This window comes from Eschrichtius robustus, chromosome 6 (assembly GCF_028021215.1).
Source record: "Eschrichtius robustus isolate mEscRob2 chromosome 6, mEscRob2.pri, whole genome shotgun sequence".
Lineage (NCBI taxonomy): Eukaryota > Metazoa > Chordata > Mammalia > Artiodactyla > Eschrichtiidae > Eschrichtius > Eschrichtius robustus.
The window spans coordinates 144604711-144621649 of NC_090829.1; the positions used below are offsets into that span (position 1 = coordinate 144604711).

The following is a 16939-nucleotide window of genomic DNA, read 5'->3' on the forward strand; positions in this document are numbered from 1 at the left end:
CCCTCCCGCTGCCGGGCCTCAGGGGAGGCCTGGCGGGGAGCAGGGCCGGCACAGGCGCTTGGGAGGCGGAGCGCGGGAAGCCGAGGGGCCGGGGGGAGTGCTCCTTACATGTAGTTCCGCACAGAGTCCGGCAGGATCACCACGCAGCGCTGCTCCTCCCTCAGCTCCTGGGCGGCCTTCACGGCCACCGACATGGCACTGCCGGCACTGCCGCCTGCCGGGAGGGTCGGAGTCAGACCCGCCGGGGGCGGGGGCGTGCGATGCGCGTGCGCATGCGAGTGTGTGTGCACGCCCGAACACGCTCTGGGGGGTCCTCGGGGGAGGGGCCGGGCTCGGGGTGCTGGGAGGACCCCCGCTTCTCTCTGTCCACCCGCATTCTCCTCGTTACCACCGAGTGTCACGACCAAACCCTCACACAGAACCTCCAAGCCCTGCAGCAGGTGGCGTGCAGGTGGGCCGGGCAGCCCCAGAGCGAGGGTGTCCTTCAGGCGCCGGACCAGCAGCGGGCAGAGGGCGAGCGCCCGGCGCCCCACTCACCGCACAGCAGCCCCTCCTGCGCGATCAGCATGCGGGCGAAGGCGAAGGCATCCTCGTCGTTGCTCTTGAACCACCTGTCTACCACCTGCGGGGGGCCGAGGGCGGGCGGTCAGGCCGGGCAGCTCCGGGCGCTGGGCAGCGGGCGTGTGGCGGGTGTGGGGACCACCGCCCAGGTTGCAGCCTCACAGAGGACCTCGGTCCAGGAGGCCGTGACTCTGCAGGGATGCGGCCCAGCCCCTCGCCTGGGATCCGGGACTCATCTGCAGACCTAGATCGCGCCCCAGCCCCTCCCCCCGGGTCCAGCACACTGTGCACGTGGCCAGTAAAGCCGCCCACCAGCCCCGCTGCAGGGCCACACTTCTAGGGTAGGTCCCTGACCGAAGCATCCTTTAGGGTCCTTAAAAGGAGCCTTCTCTGGGGTCCTTAGCTCTCCCACGTCGGCCTGCTTACCCACTCCAGCCACCCGGCTCCCTCCCTCTGCCGGGGCGGTCTGTGCCACCCGCCACCCCCCAACGGCCTCCGTGTCTGCTCAACAGGGCCGTGGCACACGCTTGTCAGGGTGTGGCCTGAGGGCTGGGCTTGTCACTGCCGCCCCGCCTACCGTCCGGTCCAGCACGGTGGGGATGAAGTCGTAGCCGATCCCTTCCACCTCGTAGGCCAGCTGCTCCGTCTGGTTCAGCTCCTCGGGCTCTGCGAGGATGGAGCCTTCGGGGTCCACCCCGATGATCTGCAGAGTGGGCAGCCTTAGGGCTCAAGTCTCACCTGGACGCACCCGGCTGTCATCAGGGCGCGGGCCCCGTTCCCGGACCTCGGGCACGAGGCTCGAAACCCACAAACCCAGGCCCGGGCGCTGGGAGATCACGAGGTAAATAAATGTCCAGCTCAGGGCACTCAAGGGGGCAGCATGAGGCTGGGGGAAGTGGCGTCCTGGAAAGCTCCTCCTGCGCAGGGTGCCCCAGGACAGCCCCAAGAGACGCCCTGGGACAGCGGGAGCCTGGGGCGAGGGGTGTGCTAGGACTGACCTCTCCTGGACGGCGGAGAAATGGGCAGAGAGGAAGGGTGCGCTCGGCACCTCCAGTGGGGGTCTCTCTGAGCCCCTCCCCAGGCTCAGGTGCCCCTCCCCTACTCTCAGAGCCCCGGTGGGGCAGCGGTAGGACCTGAACCTGAGAGCTCTCGGCTTCTGGAATGACCCTTGGAGGCCACCCAAATGGACTCTCCCACCCCCAGCTCATCTGGGCGTCCAGGTTGCTGGGTCCTTTATCTCCCGGGCAGGCACAGGTATACCCCACCAATATAAGGTGCAAGGCCGTCTACGCAGACGTGTCAGAAATGGGAACTTCCAGCTCTAAAGCAGAGGCCACTCTGTGGGCCCGAGGCCAAGGAGCCTGACAGTTAAGCCTCCAGCTGCAGTTCAGGCTGCAGGTGGGAAACGCGCACACGTCCAGGCCCACCTCTCCTGGGCGGGGCAGGGTGGCGCCCTCGCAGCCCCTCACCTGGCATCCAGGGCACTTCTCCTTCAGCTTCCTGGCGATGCCCGTGATGGTGCCCCCCGTGCCCGCCGACGCCACCAGCATGTCCAGCCTCCCTGACAGGGGAGAAGGCATGTCAGGGAGAACATCCTCAGGCAGGAGCGGCCGACCCCCACTCTTTTTTTTTTTGAGCATCTTTATTGGAGTATAATTGCTTTACAATGGGGTGTTAGTTTCTGCTTGGCCCTCCACTCTTAATAAGAAGCAAGAAGGTCCTCAACCATAACGAAGGCAAGTTATCAAAAAGGGCAAAAGCAAACCTGTTCTCAAATTTAAAGCCTCTCATCGCAGTCCTTCATCTTTAAGGCGCAGTCACAGTAACAGGGCCCCAGGGAGCCCCATTTAAGGCTAAACGGCAGCCAGTCCCTGAAATCCCTATTTGTCGTGAATCGTGCACGAGGTGACTTCCTGCAGGAGGTGGGCCCCAGGTGGCTGAGGGCTGAGCCCAGGGAGGCTCTTCACAAGCTTTCTTAAGCTGTTTGGTTCAGACGACGTGGAAAAGTGAACTGAATTATCAAAGGAACCAGAATAAGCCGCTCAGCTTGGCTCAGACGTCGTCTGGGCTCTCTCAGTGCCCGGTGGCCAGCTCAGGCACCTGCAGACAAGTCAGCGCGGGCACCCGTGCCGAGGCAGAAAGGCTGTTTTTACCAAATGAGAGGATTCTCACACATAAAACCTGGGCGAGCAAATGCCTGGACTTTGCTGCCTGGCTCCTGGGCACGGAACGAGGGCACTGAAGCTAACGCCAGGCTCCAAACAGGAAGCCAGGGGTGCCAAGCCCCTGGCAACTCTTCCCGAAGACCTCTTAGGGAAACAGCCCGTCAGAAAACATCGCAACCCCCTTGGCCTTGGCACCAACTGTGCGGAGAGGTTCCAAGCAGCCTCATGTCTGTACAGAGTAAGCTAATTGCAGATGCCACCACCCCAGTTCTGCAGATGAGAAAACCCCAATGTTGAATTCAGTGCCCAGGCTGGGGCTTGAGGCCAAGTGCCGTTCAGCAACGTGAAGCCCCAGCTGTGAGCCCAGCACCAGCCTGGGACACCCTTGTTCCCTGCACTCAAGAGCTCCTACAGGTCTAGAGGAAAGGCTGCTAGGTAAAAAAATACACCACATGATATGTTTGGTGCTATAGGAGAGGCACGGGCAAAGTCCAAGAGGGCACAACAGAGGGAGGAAACCGCTCTAGGGAAATGCTCTAGAAAGCACTTCACGGAGAGGGGACATTTGAGCTGGGTTTTGAAGGATTAATAGGAGTTTACGAAGGAGCGGGTAAGTGACTTGTACACTCCCCGTCAAGATGGAAAGCAGGGTTAGAAGTATACACCGTCACACTGCTGCAGGATCTCCTCGGCCGTGATGTCGTAGTGAGCGAGAGGGTTGCTGGCATTGCGATACTGCAAGGAAAGAGAGCAAAGGAGTCATGTTGAAGTCAAGGCACAGAACCGGCAGCAGCCACAGGGCACCAGGCAAGCAGCTCAGTGCAAGCCAGAGGGGATCCCGGCAGCTCAGGGAATGGCCCGGGCACCTCAACAGACACCAAGCATGAAAACCAGCTCTCCAGAAGATGCGATTTCTGAATTAACCCAGATGTGGAGTGAGTGACAAAGAAGAGTTTCCAGTCAAAAGGTCTGCATGTATTTTATGCCTTTAGAGAGCTTCCAGGGTCCTCTGCAAAGGGCATTCCAGCGCGCTGAGCTGAGCCCTCGAAGCCGGCACACAGACAGCAGAGCCAAAGGCTTGGCCGACCCTGCCGGCCATACACTGGGCTGGGAGGAGCCAGTGACCGCGTCCCAGTGCGTCGGTCACTCTGCAGCCTCTGCTCCTGCTGCAGATGTGACACCACCCCCAAGCCCCCGACAGACATCCCCCAGGGAAGGCCCCACTTGGTCCCAAGCCTCTGGGCACACACTGGCCCCCAGGGCCGGCCCTCACCTGGTCCAGGATGTGAGAATTGGGGATCTCGTTCCTCAGCCTCCAGGCCACGCCCACATGTGACTCAGGGGAGTCGAATCTGGCGTTGGTGGGCGTCCTCACGATCTCAGCCCCCAGGGCACGCAGGACGTCCACCTGCAGAGGTACGTGGTGGCCTTCACCTCCCCACCGGGCCTGTAGCGCAGGGGCAGCGGGCCGGGGAGATGCCCCACCCCTGCCCACCCGCCTACCTTCTCAGTGCTCATCTTCTCGGGCATCACGATGATGCAATGGTAGCCCTTCACCGCGGCGGCCAGGGCCAGCCCGATCCCTGGGGACAGCACATGCAGTGAGAGGGGGCCACGGTGCCCCCGAGACCCCGCTTCCAGCCCCAAAGGCCCAGGGGAGAGGGCGCTGCAAAAATGCCCTACGTCATCCCCTTCTGCCCTTAAATGAGGGGATAAGAGGAGAATGTGGAGGCACAGATAAAAAGGCAAGTGTGCCCAGAGAAAAAAGCAGGGTGCCCACCATGAACCCCAATTCCTCCAGCTCTTACTGGGCGCCTGGGAGGTGACAATAGCAGCAGACGTTGTGGAGCCCGCGTGTTCCTGTCCCCAGCCCCACCACGGGCCCGGGGCACAGGCCCGGGCCGGATGCCTCCTCCCTGGTTCCAAAGGGGTCAGGGCCGCTGCCCAGGGCTGAGGGGAAGGGCCACCCCATTTAGTCTGAAGACAGAACGTGGAGCCAGAGAGGAGGGTTCTGGAGCCTCAAGATCTCCCGTAGTTTGCCCCACTCGGCTTCGGACCTGCTTGGGACCCACGACCCCTTTCTGGGCTTGGATGGGAATGTCTGTCCTGTGCCTGGCCTGCCACTGTGCTTTGGAAACACATAACTTGTCCGGTTTGAAGGTTCACAGCCAGAGAGGAATTTTGCTTCAGGAGGAATCGAGCCTCAGGTCTCATCCACCTCTGATTTAGGTGATCCTTAGATGAGACTTAACGTCGGTGCTGGAATGGGTTCAGACTTTGGGGGGCTGTTGGGGTGGGGGTGAATATACTTTGCTTTCGAGAAGGACATGAATTCTGGGGGCCAGAGGGTGGAGTGTTATGGGCTGAACTGTGTCTCTCCAAAATTCATCTGTTTAAGTCCCACCCTGCAGCCCCCCTCAGAATGTGACTCTAACTGGAGATGGGTCTTTGAAGAGGAGATTAAGGTTAACCGAGGTCACATGGGTGGGCCCTAACCCCGCATGTCTGGTGTCCTCATAAGAGAGGAGATCAGGACACAGACACACACAGAGGGACGCGTGTGAGGACACAGGGAGAAGATCCCGGGAGAGAGGCCTCAGGAGGAACCAGCCCTGCTCACACCTGGTCTCAGTTGTCCAGCCTCCAGACTGTGAGATAATAAATGTCTGTTGATTAAGCCGCCCAGGCTGTGGGATTTATTACCGCAGCCATAGGAAACTAGGACAGATTTTTACTACAAGGTGTAGTTGCCCACATAACAGACTCCAACATCACCAATGCAGCTGGGACGGCAAGACATCAGAGAAAGCTGGGCTCAGTCACACACCTGCACACAGGCATCAGGTGCCGAGCAAAGTGCGTGGAGGGAAGGGAAGGGCCAGCCGGACAGGCCAGCGTGTGCAGCCATGGGTCACCTGGGCCGGCAGCTCTGGCCCGTGGCAGCGCCCACCTGTGTTCCCCGACGTCGGCTCGATGATGGTGTCCCCAGGCTTCAGGGTCCCCTCGCGCTCAGCATCCTCAATCATTCGCAGGCTGATGCGGTCCTTCACGCTCCCGCCCGCGTTGAAGAACTCGCACTTGGCCACTGGAGCCAGAGACGCATCATGAGAGAGGAAGAGGCCCCCGACCGCTAAGGGATGCCGGCCGTGCCGACCCCTCCCCAGCACCCGATACGCCCAGGATGCAGGGACAAGCTTCAGTGGTCCTGAAAATCATCGCCTTTCCATTGCCACCTCCCACACCTGACATGGGTGCAGGTGCTCGCCCACGGGAGCTTCTGTCACCTGCCCATCCCACCCCCCATGGACCACGTGGCAACTCCAAGTGTATGAGACAGAGGAGCCTAAAGAGCCCCGCCAACTGGATGGACGGAGCAGAGCCACCCCCGTGAGGCAGCATGGTCCCAAAGAGACTTGCTGGGCGTGCGGGGGGCAGCCGACTGAAGCCCAGGCTTAAATCAGGGCAGACAGCCCCGCCGTACCCAGCGGACCATGGCAGACGACCTGATGTCCTGAAGCCACAGCTCGCCCGTCACACCCCCAGACCAGGACCCACACACCTTCCACACCCGCCTCCCACCATCTTCCCCACCTGGCAGATACGATGTCCTCTCCTGTGCCTAAGCCTCTGCGTCTGCTCTTCTTTCCTTGGGGGAGGACTCCCTCCCACCTCTTAAAAATATGCAGTGTTCGTAAAAGGGGGAGAGATGGCACCAAATGTGACTGAAGGACCAGGCCGGCCTGCAGCACCCACAAAACGAGCTCCTCCTGCTTGGTCCTGGTTTCTGAAATCCACAACCATAGACAGGCTTTCTCCCCTAAGACCCAGGGAGGCCCCTGCCGGGACAGTGAAGGAGGGGCTCGTGAATGTCTGACCGCTGAGGAGCCCTGCACCCCAGACTCTTGTAGGCCACACACTTGAATTACTTGTTAGAAAATTCTAATGAGCCCATGGGAAAGCCAACAGAGATGCAGGGATTCAAGCTGATCAGCCGTGGGCAAGCCAAGTGACCAATCTGAGGCTCGGTTTTTCCATCTGTAAAATGGACACAGTAAAACCTACTACAGGGGCTCCTGCCAAGTTGAAGCTCACGCAGCAGGCCCATGCCTACGGGGTACTAGTTACTGGTCTCTATTATCTGACGGAGGAGCACAGAGCAGACGATAGCTCTCCTGGGCTGTTCTGATACACCCCCAGCAGCGCCCGGGAGTGTGTACTACTCGTTGCTTATGAGAGAATTCTTCACCAGAGGGGTGCGCGGGAAGCCTCTGATGGTGACGCCTCTGGGGTGAATCGACCACGTGGCCTCGGACCCTCCCCTAGGAGGTGTTGACCCCCAAGGACCCCCACGCTCTCCCCTCCCCAGCTCTCTCTGCCCCAGCAGCACCAAGCCTGGTCCCCGCCAGGGCCTCTGCACCTGTCACTTCCTCTGGGACAAGGCTGACATCTACCTGGGCTCCGAGCCCGGGAGAACAGTGGAGGTGAAGAAAGCCCCCCACCCTCTTGTGTTCCTGGAAACAGCCTCCTGCAAAGAAGCCCCTTCTCCATAGGACTTGGATAAGACTCTCAGGTGATCCCCATGTGTACCAGACACAGCCCCCAAATCCCCACTCTGTGTCTCATAAGTGAGACGCGAACTGTCTGTCTGAGAACCGGGGCAGCCAGTTCCTGCCGGGCTGATGGCTGGGAACCTCATCACAAAAACCGCCCCGGCTCTCACGTCAGCCCACCCCACCCACGGCATGTCTGCTCCTCCCTACGAGAGTCCGAGACTGAACGGCGCCGCTCTGCTCCCGGGATCGGGCCTCCCACTCCTGCAGTGGCCGGGTCAGAGCACCCTCCTTCCTGGCTCGGGTTCTGCCCCCGACATCTGCCCGGACACGCTTCCCTCCACAATTCAGGCCTCGGCTCACAGGCCACGGCCTCCCTTCCAGCGGCTCCGGAGAGGCCTCGCTCACCCTCCAGCACCCCGCCCTGTCCTGTGTGCTTCCCGACCTCACCTGATGGGGTCCAACACCCCTCCCCCAGGGTCCGAGGGGCCCACCTGCACCCCAGGCCTGCGAGCCGCGCAGGAAGCCGGTACTCACGGAGCTCACACTTCAGGCCGAAGTTCCTCCCGATCTTGTTGACCCTCACCATCGGGGTATCCCCAATTTTCTTCAGGATGTCTGGCAAGATTTTGGGAGGTTTTGCCCTAAAACAGAGGAGTCCACGATTACTCAGACAAACAAAGTGGTACCAGCCTTGGCAGTCCAGCACATTCTTTTAAATAAAGCAAGAAGTAAATCAAAGAATTGCCTTTCATGAGGATCTGGGTGGCAATTACACAAATCTACATTTGGTAAAAGGTCACACACATATGCACGGGCAAGTACACCTCAAAACCTATGAAAACGAATGCAATTTAGTGAACAGCTGCACCAACGTTTCCGGGGTTTGAAAACGCACTGTGGTAACAGACGGTATCAGTAGGCAGCTGGGCGAACGTCCCCACGACCTCCCTGTATGATTTTTGCAACTTCATTTGAGTGTTATTTCCAAATAAAAAAGTTAAAACAAACAAACACTGACTTCAAAACAACATCACGTCCTGGTCCACCTTTTTAGGTTTTTTGGTTTTTTTTTGGCATACGGGATCAAACCCGCGCCCCCTGCATTGGAAGGCGGAGTCATAGCCACTGGACCACCAGGGAAGTCCCGATCTTTTTAGGTTTTTGATCTTCAATTCATCTCCTCTCTCAGCACCTGCCTCCTGGGATACCTCCCTTCCTTTTCTTCGATGAAAAAACTGGTGGGGACCCCTGGACAGAGACCCCCTCAGATGGTCTGGCCACCGGGCAGTGACAGTGACTGCAAAGAGCCCACCCAGGCACCTGGCATCACTCAGAGTGTCTGGCACAGGTGGCAGGAAGCCCGATACTCAGACCAAAGAACAAAGGCCTCTGGCTGGTCATCTCTTGTCCTTGGGGCTAAGGTCAGGCGAATTCCCAGGTGGGCCTCCAGGCTCAGAATGGGATTCGCTTCTCATGGGCCAACTGTCCCCCTTCACATTCGAATGACTGGCCCCCTCCCAGTGGTTCTTCCAGCTGAGAAGCCGGTGACAGGGGACAGGAAGGTGTGGGACAGCCCAGCCGCTGCTCAGCTGTGTGCACGCCGTGATACCTGCGTTTCCGGAGTGGCCCCCACGATGTTGCCTCCATCCTCATCCTCAGGGACCAACTATTCATCCCGGAATATGCAAAACTGACGTGAGCTCCAAGAAACTCAATGGCTTCCTACACCCTGGATTTCTCAGGCGCCATCCCCACGGCTCTCACGCTTGCGTGAGCCGCGGTCCCCACTGCAGGGACCCATTAACCATGTAGATTCCTCTCCTCTCCCAAGTTGGTGAGCCAGCTCCCCAGGAATGCTGCCTTCCGCCCCGGGGCCCAGACAGGCAGCAACATGGCCTGGCTGGAGCCCAACTGCACCCTCCAAGGTGACACGGACGCCCCGAGCCACCCCAGAGGCAGGCTTGGCCAAGAGAGGTGCGGAAGTCGGGGTGAGGGGAGAGCCCGGGCGGGGGCAAAGGGCTCCTGACCCCAGACTTGGAGGGAGACCAAGCTCTAGGGGCGACCTCGGGGTTGACTTATTAACTAGTTAAAGCCAAGGCAGGAGGGGTAAACACCTGGGAAGGACCGGAGGGCGGCTGAGTCATCCACCCCCAGCAGAGGTTGCAGCGGCCTGAGAAGGGGGAGGCCCGGCCTGCCCCCCGCCCCCGGGCAGGGGATGGTGGGCCAGCAGAGAACTCAGGGTTCCTGACTCAGCACCAGGCCCTGGGGGGCCAGAAAGTCACCTGGGAAGCTTGCCTGAGGTGATCGGGGCCAGGGCCTGGGGAGGGAATTTAACACCTTATCTCAGCTGCTTTCCCTGTGACAGCCCAGGAGGCTTCTGGGAGCAGAGCCCTATAGCCCCCTGGAATAACCTGAAAGCCCTCGCCTGGCAGGGTGCCTGGCTCTGCTTCCCCTCCGCAGCCCCTCCCCTCCCTCTGCTGCTCCCACTCTGTTCCTCGTTCTAAGCCCACCCTGCCTGGGAACCGTCTGGAACCCCTTCTCCAGATACCCACAGGGCTGGCACCTCCTGCCCATCCAGGTAACGGCTCTGAGGTCTCCCCAGGCCGCCCGGCCACGTCACCTGTCTCATCAGCCCTGTGCTCTCACCACCGGGATCGCCTAGGCTGCCTCGTCCCGGGACCCAGGTCCAGTGTCCTGACAGCGGGAGAGCCCCGGAGCCTCAGGCCCGAGCCCAGCTCCTCAGAACCTGAACTGGGACAAGCGGTTTCAGGATGGGACAGCAACCCCGCCAGGGCGTTTTAGGAGGGTTAGGCCACCACGTGAAGTGCACGTGTGATGCCAGGTTGCAGCCTGGATGGGATGGTGTCCCAGCCACCCCAGGCCCAGTGAGAAGCTCACGGAGCCATTTCACCCCCTGCTCTGCTTTGTTCTGGAAGCAGGGGCTCATGCCCTATGGCCGGCGGCCAACTTGGCCTCCTGAGCTCCCACAATCGAGGTATGTTTAATGCTGGGAGCTTCTGGGTTTGTAAATGTTACTTCGGTCCATTGGCCCCAGTGAGGAGCGCACCCCCTCCCCCTCCCCAGTTCTGAATCGAAAATCAATAATCATAAACGTTGGTACAGCAGTGTATGAGGAATAAGAACCGAACATCCAAAAGGCATGTTCTTCTGACTCATTTGCTGTACTTCTGGGAGATAACGCTAAGGAAATAAAGATAATCCTAAGATTTAGTGAACTCAGTTTGAGTTTCATGATGGGTCAGGGATTTTTCCCTTTTTTTTTTTTTTTTTTTTTCCTTTCCCACTGATTGATCTCCTGCACCTAGAACAGGGCACAAATGTAGTAGGTGCTGTGACTAAATGAATTGCATTTTCCACTGCAGTTATTCATAATGAGATCGTTGCAGACACATGAATACCCAAGAGAGGGCTTAAAGTCGTGGTTTATTCATCCAACAGCCTCAGTCCAACCACAAAGACCCCACTACAGAAAAGTATTTCACGGCCTGGAGTTAAGCAGAGAAGGGCAGGCATGGTCCTAATTACAAGAGTGTGCACCCGGACGGATCTGGATCAGAAACGTACCCCCTACCTGTCACTCAGAGCATGGGACCTGGGCACATCCCTTTATTTATTGAGCATCTGCTCTTGGAAGGCACTGAACTAGGTGCTGCGTTACAGCACAAACAAGCCTTGGCCTCTCTGAGCCTTGGGGGACTCAGCTATAAAATACCTCCCACCCCAGCTCACCATCCATCCAGAGTGACTGCAAGGGACGGGGTGGGTGGGGTGGTGGTTCACACCCCAGGTCCATATGGCTACCTGGCTTCAGGTAACAAACTCTCCCCCCCCCCCCCCACCTTATGATCATAAAGGGGACTCACAGAGCAGTGTGGTGATGTGGAGAGTTGGTGGCAGGCCTGCCCAGCTGCCAGGAGCACCTGCTCGGGGCATCGGGACGGATCCACAGGACCTCCTTGTCCTCCTTGTCTCCCGGAGGCTCCTTTTCCAGGCTCCCTTTCCCCAGGTGTGCCCCTGAGAGGTGGGGGCACCCTGCAGACCTCTCTTCTGCTTGGGGTGTCTCAGAAGGCATGGTGGGATCTGTCAAAGGCAAGGGGAAGAGATGCCGTCAGTTCGGGCCGTTTCCAAACACCTGCAGGAGAGCCTGCTTCTCTGTTGCCTGTCCTGGGAATCCTGCTCGCCCAGCCCCCTCTGGGTGTGGCGCTCCATTCACTCAAGTAGCTCGGCAGGAAAAGGCATAACTACGCAGGCAGCAGCTGCTGTGGACAACAGCTGGACAGTTTCTCAAAGGGTTAAGCATACAACTACCGTGTGACCCAGCAATTCCACCCCTACGCATATAGCCAAAAAAAATGGAAACATACAGTATTTGCCCACCGCATTCACAACAGCACTATTCGCAATAGCAAAAACCTGGAAACAAACCAAGTGTCCATCAGTGGATGAATGGATAAACAAAATGTGGTTTACCCATACAGTGGAATAGTACTGGGCCATGAAAAAAGAATGAAGTTTTAAAATCTTCTCAACATGTGAGCGCATGCACACACACACAGACACACACACATGGCAACTACGTAGAGGTGATGAATGTTATTCATCTTGATAGCTTGATTGTGGTGTCTTTTCATAATGTATACATAAATCAAAACATCAAGTTGTACACCTTAAATATATATACAACTTTTATACATCAAAGATATCTCAATTAAGTTGTTTTAAAAAGACTACATTTAGGGACTCCCCTGGTGGTTCAGGGGTTAAGACTCTGCGCTTCCAATGCAGGGGGCCCAGGTTCGATACCTGGTCAGGGAACTAGATCCCGCATTCTACAATGAAGATCCTGCATGTTGCAACTAAGACCCGGAGCAGCCAAATAAATAAATATATATATTTTAAAAGACTACATTTACATGATGGAAATAATAAGAGGAAGATGAAGATGATAATAAATATATTTTTACCCTAAAAAAAAGGAATGAAACGTTCTGCTAAGTCAAATAAGCCAGACCAAGAAGAATATTGCATGACTCTACCTATATGAGGTACCTAGAATAGGCAAATCAGAGAGACATGAAGCGGAATAGAGATTCCCAAGAGCAGGGGGAGGGGAGTCACTGTTTAATGGGTACAGAGTTATGATGAAAAAGTTTGGGGTACAGATAATAGTGATGGTTGCACAACATTGTGAATGTGTGTATTGCTACTGAATTTTACACTTATGAATGGTTAAAATAAACAGTATATTACGTGTATTTTATCAAATTTTAAAAACCTCATGGAACCTTAAAATAGATGACAAAAAAAAAAAAAAAGAAAGAAAAGAATGGAAAGAAAGAAAGAAAGAAAGAGAAAGAAAGAAAGGAAAGGGAATGGGCACACTCAAAGAAGAGGCTGCAGCCCTGCCCGGCTCCTTCTGGTGACAGTGAGCAGACGCCCACCTCTCATCTTCAGAAAGCAGGACTGAACTCAGCCGATCGGCTGCCTCCCTGCGATTTCCCACACTGAACAGAGGACCGACCGGTCCATGGCCGGAGCAGAGCCGTCACTCACCAGGCTGATGACCGAACACTCACCACGGCTCCAACTCCGTAAGGAGCAGTGAAAACTAAATGGAATGAGGTCTCCTGGATGGAATCCCAGAACAGAAAAGGGTATTGGGGGAAACTAAGGAAATCTGAATAAGTAGGGACTTTAGTTAACCATAATGTTCATTAACTGTAAAAATCGTTAAGATGGTAATAACAGGGGGAACGGTGTGTGAGGGGGGAGGTACGTGAGAACTCTGCTCTCTTCTCAATTTTTCTGCAAATCTAAAGCTCCCCCCCCGCCCCCACCAAGTCTCTGGAGCCCTGTGGGTTTGGAAGGTCCCTGCGAGGAGCTCAAGGTAGGGGATGTGGCTCGGGGTGACCTCTGAGTGCAGCCCTCACCACTCCTCCGGGAAGCTGGAGGGACCCCAGCCCCCAGCCTTGCTCCTCTGCTCCCCAGGACATTTCGGAAGGCAGTTTGCTGTGAAAAGGTCGGGTGGCCCAGGCGGAACTGGGCTGAAGGTGCAAAGGGCCCCTCACTTGGAGGTGCACATGGAGGCTCGTGGACCCGCTGGATTTCTCCTCGGGAGCGGCCCCATCCGGGTACCGCCGCCATCAGCAAGGGCAGAGGCCGCCCCAGCTGGTTCCCTGTCTCCCAGCGCAGGGCCAGGTGCAGACCAGCACCCAGCAGGTCGCCCCAGATGCCCAGGCCGGAGCCTGCGCGCAAGGGAAGCGGAGACCCACCCCCCACCCTTGGCAATCACATCCGTTTCAAATCCACGAGGCTCGCGAAGCACGGCTTTCCGGGAGAAACCAGCCTCCCAGCCGATCTGCCCCCAAACGTGCCTAGAGCAGAGGTTCCTTCAAGTCTTTGGATCAGCAAGTACTTTTTCAGGCGCTCAGTTCCCCTCGTGAAACCACGCAGGGACGTCCCGCGTCCTTCTTCCACCTTTCAAAAAGCCCCCGAGGTAAGCGGAACACTGCCTTCGCTCCGCGGTGCGCCCGCGGTAGGTGGTTCTTCCGTCGTGCAAAAGCGCCCCTGTCGTAGACGTCTCTCCCCATCAGAGGCCGACAGGCCGGCAGCCCCCTGGCCAGGACACCCCGCAGACCGGCCCGGCAGACGCAGGCAGCCCTGCGCCTCCTATGTGGCGACTTGCCTCGCCTTTAGCGACCTCCCGAAAGGTAAGGGGCTGCTGGGAACTCAAATCGAGACCGACAGAGCCTCCGTAGAACCCACAGGCACTTGGCGGGACCCTCGCTGGGCGACCCGGGTTCGAACCCGCGGATTCCGTCCAGCGCAGCCCGTCTCAGCTGCCGGCGGGCACAGCGCCCCGCGGGCACAGCGCCCCGCGCGCCGACGCACGTGCGTGCTGGGAAGGCGGGCTCCCCTGGCGCGGTCCTGCTGGCTCCTGCCGCACCTCAAACCACAAGACCCTCCTGGGGTCACGCCCCCCGCCCCCCCCCCCAGCACCCTGCACGTGCGCAACAGTCGGCCCAAGGGGGCCAGTTAGGGCCAAGGGTGCGGAAGGTAGTAAACTCCCGTTTCAAAGGGAGACTTTTCAGGCGGGAAATTGAGACCCTACAGAGGATCTGGAGACCGCCCGGTCACCCGGCCTTTAGGAGGGGCTTTTGGGGATACCGTCTGGGATAAACACCCCCAGGTAACCCCTGGGAGGCTAAGTTTTGCGCTCCCGCTCCTTCCCCACTACCCCTCCCCATTCTCCAGCTCAGCCATCCGCCTTGCCTAGGGCTCGAAGTCGGGGTCTCAGGGCACCCTCCCCCATCCCCTTAGTACGTGCTGGAGGCAGGGCCCTGTTTGCCCTGCGCGCCCGGCGCTCCCTCCCCTCGCGGGCAGCCACCTCCCGTGCAGCCTACGCAACTACATCAATATTTTACACCCCGCCCCCCCCCCCCCCACTCCACAGAACTGGCAGAAAAGAGCAATTTTCGAGACAACCATTTCCCATCCAAATTGCAGCGAAAAGTCAATGATGGCACCATTAGAGCGCATCTTCCGAAAGTCTCAGCTCGACGCCCCCCGGCTCGCGCCCCCTGCCGTCCCCTCCGCAGCCGCAGGAGTTGGAGTGGAGGCCCTGGGCCACGTGGGCGCGGAACCCCCAGCTTCAGGACAGTCTGGACTCGCGATAAGGGGAGGGTCCGGGACGCGGGGGGCGCGGGACCAGCTCCGCGGCTGGCAGATGTAGATGATGCAACGCCGGCCCAGCCGTTGCCGAGGCGGGGACCCCGACCCAGACCCCGGCCAGATCCCTCCGCCTGGGGGTGGGGCGAGTCTCGGTCCGGCAAGTGCTCACCTGGACCGAGACCGGGAAAAAGCGGCGGGCTGTGCGCGTCCGGGAGCGGCGAGCGGTGACCCGGAAAGCGCAACCCCGGGGCTGGGTGGCACCCCGGGGACCGGGCGGGCAGAGTGGGAGGAAGGCGATTGGCCGAGAGGAGGGGGCGGGGGCCGGCTTCCGGCCAATCCCGAGTTGCGGATCGCGGGGCACCACCTCTCTCGTACCCGCCTCTCGCCACGCCCACCCCGCCACGCCCCCATCCCTCCCCCACTGCCGCACCTTGGGTCAAGACCCCACCCCCATCACCTACTCTCTTTTGACGCAGCCGTGGGCCGGTGGCCTCTGTCCCCCTATTCTCCCCTCACTCCCGGGACCCCCGCACGCTCCGCCTACCCCTACCCTCTCCCCACCCCCCGCCCCGGGACCCCAAACAGAACCGCGCATCCAGGGGTGTGCGAACACTCTGTACCCAATGTCCCGATTCTGTTTTACTTGGGTAAATCCTTGCTCTGCGGGAGTGTAATAAATAAATATTGATTGATGAGTTAAAAACGTGCGGTCTGGAGAGAGGAAGGACTTGGAAGGCCCTGAGGATGAGCCTCAGCACGCATCCCGCCTGCTGGGTCCCCTCACGCAGGCCCCGGTCCCGCGACCACCGGACACGGTTCTGTCTGGTCGCGGGACCCCAGGGGGCTGAAAGCTGCGGGCGGGCCCAGCGCGCAGACAGTAGGCGCTCTGCACCTGGGCTTCGGATCCACCCCGGCGGGTTTGTCCCGACTTATTTCCTGCCCCTCACGGTCCAAGGGCCCAGCATAAACAGTGCTTCGCCCGCCGAGCCCCGCTGTCTGCCCAGCCCGGTGACCGCTCCCATCAGGGAGGGAACCTGAGCGCACGTGGACATGGCCAGAAGCCACAAAGCCGCTGCGAGCCGGGCTGCCGGCAGGCTCTCACCAGTCACGGGCGCCAAAGGCTGACGGCCAGGACGGCCCTGGCCGCTGGGAAGGCCACCGCTAATAACAATATTCCAGACTGGGTGCTCTCGACTTTTAAAGAGCCTGGCTGCCTCTTGAGGTTCCCGAGCTGAATGGAGAATCCCTGACCCTTGAGTTTCTCCTGCACTGTAGTGACTAAGTGAAAGGCGGAGCCGCCAGGCTTGGGCAGACATACAGGATGGAGTTACTTGGCCCAGCACCCAACTGTTTAGTGCGCTGGCCATGTGCCCGCATTGCTCCCAGCTCTGCATGGGAAACAGAGGAAGCTCAGACAAAAGCTCTGCGCCTGTGGGGCTGCTGTTCTAGGGGAGGGGGCTCAACAGACATCACTTCATAAAAAAACTTCCACTAATGAGACTGATAATAAAGAATGATACAGCGGGGAATGGAGAAAGACAGGAGTGGGAGAGTCCTAGATCAGGTGGTCAGAAGTCTCTGTGGACAGGTGACCCTTGAGCAGAGAGCTTAGGAACCACATCTTGTCCTGGAGAAGGATGTCCCCGGCTGAAGTTAGCCAGTGCAAAGGCCTGGGGCAGGAACAAGGCAGGGTGTCCAGGGAAGCAGGGAAGGTCACTGTGGACGGAGCGGAAGCAGGTGCGGTCAGAGGTGGGAGGGGAGGCGGAGTCCAGGCCACGATCCGGACTTTAGCCTCAATGACCTGGGGCGCTTGGGAGGGTTTCCAGTGGGGAGTTTTTGATTATGCTCCGAATTATTTTATCTTGGCATAATTTCAGACTGCCACACAAGTGGCAAGAATAGTATAAGAATTCCCAGATACTCACAGATTCCCAGATGTTAAACTTTTACTAACCCCTGAATCTTTGA

The 16939-nt window shown here is 58.6% G+C and overlaps 1 protein-coding gene across 4 annotated transcripts in view; it reads right to left on the reverse strand.

Moving 5' to 3' along the window:
• CBS (cystathionine beta-synthase) overlaps positions 1–15236 on the reverse strand; it is a 32495-nt gene extending 17259 nt beyond the window's left edge. The window contains exons 1-11 of one of the 4 annotated variants that reach the window (XM_068547150.1): positions 15141–15236; positions 11164–11380; positions 7814–7920; positions 5677–5811; positions 4230–4309; positions 4000–4134; positions 3392–3461; positions 2031–2122; positions 1139–1264; positions 538–622; positions 109–214 (exon numbers count right to left, since the gene is read on the reverse strand). In XM_068547150.1, the coding sequence (XP_068403251.1) occupies positions 109–214; positions 538–622; positions 1139–1264; positions 2031–2122; positions 3392–3461; positions 4000–4134; positions 4230–4309; positions 5677–5811; positions 7814–7920; positions 11164–11372 (1145 nt within the window). In that variant the 5' untranslated portion in view covers positions 11373–11380; positions 15141–15236. Of the gene's footprint in view, positions 1–108; positions 215–537; positions 623–1138; positions 1265–2030; positions 2123–3391; positions 3462–3999; positions 4135–4229; positions 4310–5676; positions 5812–7813; positions 7921–11163; positions 11381–13674; positions 13914–13985; positions 14124–14826; positions 14906–15140 lie in introns of those variants that run through there. The other 3 variants (XM_068547149.1, XM_068547152.1, XM_068547151.1) reach the window with 3 other exon arrangements.
• Between the last annotated feature and the right edge of the window lie 1703 nt (positions 15237–16939).